Source organism: Alosa pseudoharengus, unplaced genomic scaffold (assembly GCF_046254945.1).
Source record: "Alosa pseudoharengus isolate Yale_2024_CS ecotype anadromous, Long Island Sound unplaced genomic scaffold, YU_APseudo_1.1 YU_APseudo_1.1_scf_9, whole genome shotgun sequence".
In the NCBI taxonomy this organism is placed as follows: domain Eukaryota; kingdom Metazoa; phylum Chordata; class Actinopteri; order Clupeiformes; family Clupeidae; genus Alosa; species Alosa pseudoharengus.
Window position 1 is genome coordinate 38,994,844 of NW_027468881.1, and position 7,500 is coordinate 39,002,343.

Below are 7,500 nucleotides of genomic sequence, written 5' to 3' on the forward strand. Positions count from 1 at the left end.
CATTGCCATCTGTAAATCTGTGTCTGTCTTTTGGAGTGTTTTAGACACAGCATTTACTGTCTCCAACACTTTGGTCTGCACAACCACCAACAAAATGAAACTAAATGTTTCCATTGACTTCATCAGCCCAGCAGCTGCACTGCGCTCATCCCCTTTGTCACTCGTAAGCGCTGTTTTTGTCAGCGCTTTCATTACATCCACATACCTGCACCGTATGGCACTAAGGGATTCAAATCTGGAGGACCAGCGAGTGGGGCATAATCGCTTAAGAGTCACATCTGGGTGATCTGAGCGTGTAACTATACCAACGAGCATGCTCCACCTTTTAATGCTGTTCCCAAAAAATGCATATATATGCTCTATGGTTTCATAAAACTGCTCCATCTCTGAGATGTTTTTCACGGAATCATTCAGCACCAAGTTCAGGTTGTGCGCTGCACAGTGAACGTAGGTCGCAAGCGGCTCCTTCTCCCTAATCCTGGCCTGTACCCCCGAGTAAATGCCACTCATGTTTGCTGCTCCGTCGTAGCCCTGTCCACAACATTTCGACATGTCAAGGCTATTTCGCCTAATGCTGTCTAACACATTAACTGCCAACTCACTTGCGGATGTATCTACTGTCTCAATAAATCCAAAAAAAGACTCCATCACTTCTATATTGACAGCTTTATCCATTGCATTTCGTACTATTGTGACATATCTATACACCTGGCTAAGTTGGTCATGCTTGGACAGATCCTGCATAGTGTCCATTATGATGGAAAAAAACGGAGCTTCATTAATGTCGGCTGTAATGTTCTGCTGAACACGCAAGGACAGTATGTGAATGAGCTCGTTCTGGATAGCCGGACTGAGGTATTTAACCCATTCGCGCTGGATGCTGCATGACGCAACATTGACCTTCCCGCTGGATGCTGCGTAGCGCAGCATGCTTTTTATTTCATGTTTTTAGGTGCTACAGAGGCTTAGATATTACATTTTAGTAGACGCTTACAATTTTTAGTATGTTTTCAGAAAACCCTCAGGAAATAAGGTTATTTAGTCTAGAATGCCATAGGATTCTATAGGCGTTTTTAGCAGGCATTTTAGGAGTAAATGGGTTAATCGAACCCTGTGGGCGGCTTATCAACTCTTTCAGCACAGGATCATAACACGCGAGCAGATCAATTATCGCAAGAAAATTTCCACGATTTGGCTGTCCTAATACCTTCTGATGACCCCTGAATGCTAGATTACAAGAAGCCAGAGTTAGTGTCACATTTACTATGCACTCCAGCACTCCCCTCCAAAAAAGTGCGGCATTACGCACGTCCCTCTCCAAATTACTATCAATGGTCCCATTGAGTTTCCATTGCTCAAACACAACACATGCCCCCAATCACGAACTCTATTCACCCATGCATTGTTATAATGGGGTGAACTGCGATTCCCAAACAGCCAGCATGGTTCACAGTATGCACAATCCCATTTTGGTGAATAGCAAAGCCAATTCCGCGGCAATTTGATACCGGCCTTTGTGGTCTTATGATAAAACACATCAGAAACAGCGATTATGCTGATTTTTAGGGGAAAGGACCGCTCGGTTTACAAGAACCCATAGTTAAGATGTAACGTTTAATGGAAGCGTCCAAGACATTTTCAAAATGTCCCCTGTCTGTGGGATAACGTTCCTCCACTGCTCCTGTCCTGCTCCTGTTCTGCACTGCCACTGACTGTCGCTTCAGCCTGGTCTGGACTACTAACAGTGTCGTCTACAGTTGGGCCACTTGCGCTACCGACTTCATGACTGCAACACAAACAATAGAAACTAGCACCATATTGAAATAACAACTAGCCTTTTTACTACCATCATCAGGTTAGAAATGCTAACGTTTCAAATCTTCCTACAAGCCTAATCTCTACTAATGACTAATCTCATCCATTTATTGTCTACTTGATTACTAGGACATATCCAACATGTTGTATGTTTGATGTTAGGCTGTAGCCTCCTCCTGAGATTAGCCTACCTGTTGCATGACTGTTTACAGTTACTGCTGCTGCTGCTAGGTGTCCTGTCCTCACAGTCACTCTTGGTTAAAAATCCAAATTGGTCTAATTTCGGGAGTTTTGCCCCCCGTTCCCCTTGCTCTTTACACTCCTGCCGCTTCTTGCAGCCGCTCTTGTGTTTGAAGGGCATTTTGGTTGGAACGATGACTGAAATGTGCAGCCACCATCCATTCAAAAAATCACAACAAATCACTTAGCCTACCCAGAAATCCTTGCTGCATCTCAGTAGAAAGAAAGATACTCTGGCGAAACAGTATGACGACAAAGAGTGTGCTTGTGGGAGGACGTGTGTGTGTGTGTGTGTGTGTGGGTGTCTGTCTGTGTGTGTGTGCTTGTGGGAGGACTTGTGTGTGTGTAGGTGTGTGTATGTGGGTGTCTGTCTGTGTGTGTGTGCTTGTGGGATGACGTGTGTGTGTGTGTGTGTGTGTGTGTGTGTGTGTGTGTGTGTGTGTGAGTGTGTGTATGTGTGTGTGTTTATGTGTCGTGTATGTGTGTGTGTGTGTGTGTGTGTGTGTCTGTACCTGCCAGATAATGTGCCTTTGATGCACAGGTGAGTGCACAGCTCTCCTTGTTTCCAGACTTGCTGCAGATGAGGGTTGCTTTGGGCTGCACTGCACTAGAGACACATTTCACCACTTCTGCAAACACACACATACACACACACACACACAGAAATAGGTTTAAGTCCTCATATGCAGAATTGATTGTTATGTCTTAAATAAATGGCTTCAGTTAGATAATACAGATCCTGTAGCCCACAAAGACACCCATAATTCTATATTAACATGTTTATTATAATTCTATATTACCATGTTTATTAACACCCATAATTATATATTAACATGTTTATATATTAACACCCATAATTATATATTAACATATAATATGCTATTGCTGGTGTAAGCTATGTTGATGCTAATAGTGCTATTGCTCCCGATCTGCTATGCTATTGCCGGTGTAAGCTATGTTGATGCTAATAGTGCTATTGCTCGCTATCTGCTATGCTATTGCTGGTGTAAGCTATGTTGATGCTAATAGCGCTATTGCTCCCTATCTGCTATGCTATTGCTGGTGTAAGCTATGTTGATGCTAATAGTGCTATTGCTCCCTATCTGCTATGCTATTGCTGGTGTAAGCTATGTTGATGCTAATAGTGCTATTGCTCCCTATCTGCTATGCTATTGCTGGTGTAAGCTAATAGTGAAGCTAGCTGTTGAGGGTAAGCTAAGGGTGTGATGCGTAGCTACAGCACATAGGTTACAAATTTATTTCATATAGATGTTCATGTTTGTAGTTCTGTAGCCACTAGCTAGGCTATTGCTAGCTGAAAATGCATTAAAGCTTATTTGCTGTGAATGCTGTATTTGCTTTTGCTAGTAGCCATGGTTGCATTTTAGAGACTTCAGAGATGGTTAGTTAAAATTCAACTTCAATCTTTCTGACAGCACCTTCACCAAACTCAATCCCTAACCTTACTGTAACCTAACCGTGACCTAATTGTACATTGTAGTCAACAGATCTTTTGTTTACAATCTATCTGAGTATCTGTAGGCTGTCTAAAAATAGCGTGCCCGGAGTCATTACTAGCTTGATTGCGGTGTCTACCAATGCAGTCTTTCTTGTTCCAGTGCAGCTTAGAGCCGGGGTTACAGGTACACTCATAGCTGCCCAAGGTGTTCACACAGCTGACCTTGCAGCCTCCACGATTAATGCTGCATTCATCGATATCTACAGTCAAAAACACACACACACACATCTAGTGGTTACACGATTAATACTGCATTCATCGATATGTACAGCACAAAAACACACACACACACACACACACACACACACACACACACATATATCTATACACGATTAATACTGCATTCATCAATATCTACAGCACAAAAACACACACACACACATCTAGTGGTTATACGATGAATGCTGCATTCATCAATATCTACAGCACAAAAACACACACACACACTAACATCTAGTGGTTACACGATTAATGCTGCATTCATCGATATCTACAGCACAAAAACACACACACACACACATTTAGTGGTTACATGATTAATACTGCATTCATCGATATCTACAGCACAAACACACACACACACACACACACACACACACACACACACACACACATCTAGTGTTTATACAGTATGAACACACAGCTTGTGTGCACAACAACAGGAAATAAGCAATGCAAACTACTCACACACTCTTCCGAATCACACACAGGCCTAGAGACAATATGGCAATGTTTGAGTGTGTGTGTGTGTGTGTGTGTGTGTGTGTGTGTGTGTGTGTGTGGCAGAAAGTGTGTGCATACTAGGAGGTCCCCATAACTCTGTCTGAACACAAACTGTTGATTTTATGGCCCCAGTGAAATAAAGTCTGCCTTTGATTACAGTTGTTCTTGTGATTGACTTTGATTAATGCCTGATTACATAGTTTGAAGTCAGTGTGTGTGTGTGTGTGTGTGTGTGTGTGTGTGGTTTGAAGTCAGCACCAGAGAAAGCCAGACATTCCGCTTGTGTTACCCCGCTCTGAAGTCAGACAAAACACACACACACACACACACACACACACACACACACACACACACAAGCCAACATTCTCACTAAATAATCAGTCACAGACTTCATTTAACTTCCTGTTTTCATTTCATACACAATAAAGACCTTCTGCTCAATCACTCGGCTACTACAAACGTTATAATAACCAGCTTTGATAGCCACATCCTGTACCGCATTTAGCAATTACCTTCCATTGGAATGTTACAGTGAGGTATTAATGTCTTAATTACCTTCCATTGGAATGTACAGTGAGGTATTAATGTCTTTATTACCTTCCATTAGAATGTACAGTGAGGTATTGATATCTTAATGACCTTCCATTGGAACGGTACAGTGAGGTATTAATAGGTACGTTCGTAAATTCAATCTGACACACTCTGGACGCTCCAAGAGCGTGAAGCTCTGATTAAATACACAACAATTCTGAATTTACGAACGGTTAAGTGTGCTCGAAGCGCTCAGAGTGGCAATTTACGAACGCACCCAATGTCTTAATTACTTTCCATAGGAATGTTACAGTGATGTATTAATATCTTAATTACTTTCCATTGGAATGTTACAGTGAGGTATTAATGTCTTAACTAGAAATGTAATGCCAGAGGAATTACAATAGTGAATGGAAAGCTGCTGGCTTAATGTTGGTGGGGAGATTCCTGGAAAAAAAACATTGAATCACTTAATCTTTGAGTTCATACAAACCCTCATACCAAAAAACCTTGTGTGTCAAGGCGTTCTTGAGATATCGCGCTCAGAGTATTCATGGACTTGACCTTTGACCTTTGACCTCCAACATCAACTCACTTCATCTTTGAGTCCATACAAACACTTGTACCAAATTTGAAGCATATGCGTCAAGCCGTTCTGGAGATATAATGTGCAAAGCATGAGACATGGCTGTGACTTTTATTTTGACACACAGGAAACACTTAAACAGGATGTGTAGTTTTAGGGAGCGCCAGATTGTATGCATTAGAATCTGAGACAGTTGGATTGACAGGTGACACCTGTGCCAGTGAACTACTCGGGAGCTTAACTAATTCACTGTGCCAGTGAATTAGCCCTGGAACTACTCTGGGAGCTTAACGAGCGCAGCTGGCTTTAGGCCATTATGACATCACAGCCATTCAAGTCTATGGGGGAAAAATTTGCTTTTTAACATTGTTAATCCCTTATTTCTCAAAAAGTATAGACTTTAAAAAAAATAATAACTCTCTTGCCCCACTCCAGACCTACACAACGGTTATTTCAACATGTCTGTACGTTAACCCTTGTGTTATCCTCAAATCTTACCGACACTCATGATCCTTGGGGTCAATTTGACCCCAGCTAAATAAACCCTCAGAAAATGATTATAATTCATATTGTTACCCAGTTTTTTTGTGACAGGTACTTAACAAGAGTGTAATAACCACCATCAAAAGCCCTACAAAACAATCCCACCCCACTACACCCCTTTATGAACCTTGGAACCCTGGCTGGCAATATTGCCCATCCAGTGTCAGCAGCCCAAAGGCTTGCTGTTGCTTCCCCTTTTGACTTATACAGTCCTCCCAAAATGACTTATATGTAATATGTACTTGTGTATGTAATAATGATAATAACAATATGTTCCCATACTATTCAAATAATAATATCCATAATGTGTCAAATATTCATGTAGCCCATGTTTCATACAGCTGGGGTCAAACTGACCCCAAGGAACATCAATGTACAAAATATTTGTACAGGACATTGAAAACAAATTATTGTACAAATTTCATGCTAACTCTGTTGTACCCTTCAATTGAGGAAAAGTCATAAAACATGAAGCAAAAAAAAAAAAGTGAACCATATATTTTATGATGTTAAACGTTGTTTGGGGTCAAATTGACCCCAAGGATAACATGAGGGTTAAGCGGTTAGAGTCGCATTCATTCTTGAAAAGGTAAAAAGAAAAGGTTATAATGAGAAGAAGCCAGGAGATTTCAAGATAGTGGATTCTATCCACTATAATTACCTTCCATAGGAATGTTACAGTGATGTATTAATGTCTGAATTACCTTCCATAGGAATGTTACAGTGATGTATTAATGTCTTAATTACTTTCCATTGGAATGTTACAGTGATGTATTAATGTCTGAATTATTACACGGTTCTTCAGAGTGCTGCAGAAAGTTGGATTCTGTTCTCCCTGTCGGGACTTATTTTCTGATAATTACCGGCGGACAATACATTATCCCTTACTTACCTTCCACTGGATAGTTACAGTGATGTATTAATGTCTGAATTACCTTCCATTGGAATGTTACAGTGATGTATTAATCTCTTATCATCTAGAGAGAAGAAATATTAAATTCTGATTGGCTGGTAGGGTGGCTTTTAATTCTGAATTAACACCTATGAAGTATATCTCGTAAAAAAAAGTTTAATTACCGTTCCATATCACTGCTTATTGAATAGTAACTATTAACAACCATAGTAGGACGACGGTTGAGCCTGGAAGCAGGCTTTGCAACAATGGAATCAACTGTAAACAAGCTTACTGTCCACCATTATCACTGTTAGGGCCAAAGAAAGTTGTACAACAAACTGAACAAGTCGGCTTGTTTTGAAACGGAACAGCTTTTTTCCTTTGCGTGCTAGAAAGGCATGACTTTTGCCTATAGGGGCAACTGGGCGATAAGCTGGAGAAATTCCTATAATGCTAGTGTGTGTGTGTGTGTGTGTGTGTTTCCTCACCTCCACAATGGGCCCCTCCGTACAGAACGTAGCCTTTGTTACAGAGACACTGGAAGCTGCCAGGAGAGTTGACACAGGAGTGTTCGCACGCACGGTCATATGAACACTCATCAATATCTACAGACACAGAGAACACACACACATATTAACCACACACACA

General features: G+C 41.1%; 1 protein-coding gene across 1 annotated transcript in view; it reads right to left on the minus strand.

Annotated features, from left to right (window-relative positions):
• Window positions 1-7,500, minus strand: part of scube3 (signal peptide, CUB domain, EGF-like 3) — a gene marked incomplete in the record, with an annotated part of 82,354 nt that overhangs the window by 13,838 nt on the left and 61,016 nt on the right. The window contains 3 exon segments of the mRNA XM_076276722.1: window positions 2,568-2,684; window positions 3,652-3,774; window positions 7,341-7,457. Of these exon segments, the coding sequence (XP_076132837.1) occupies window positions 2,568-2,684; window positions 3,652-3,774; window positions 7,341-7,457 (357 nt within the window).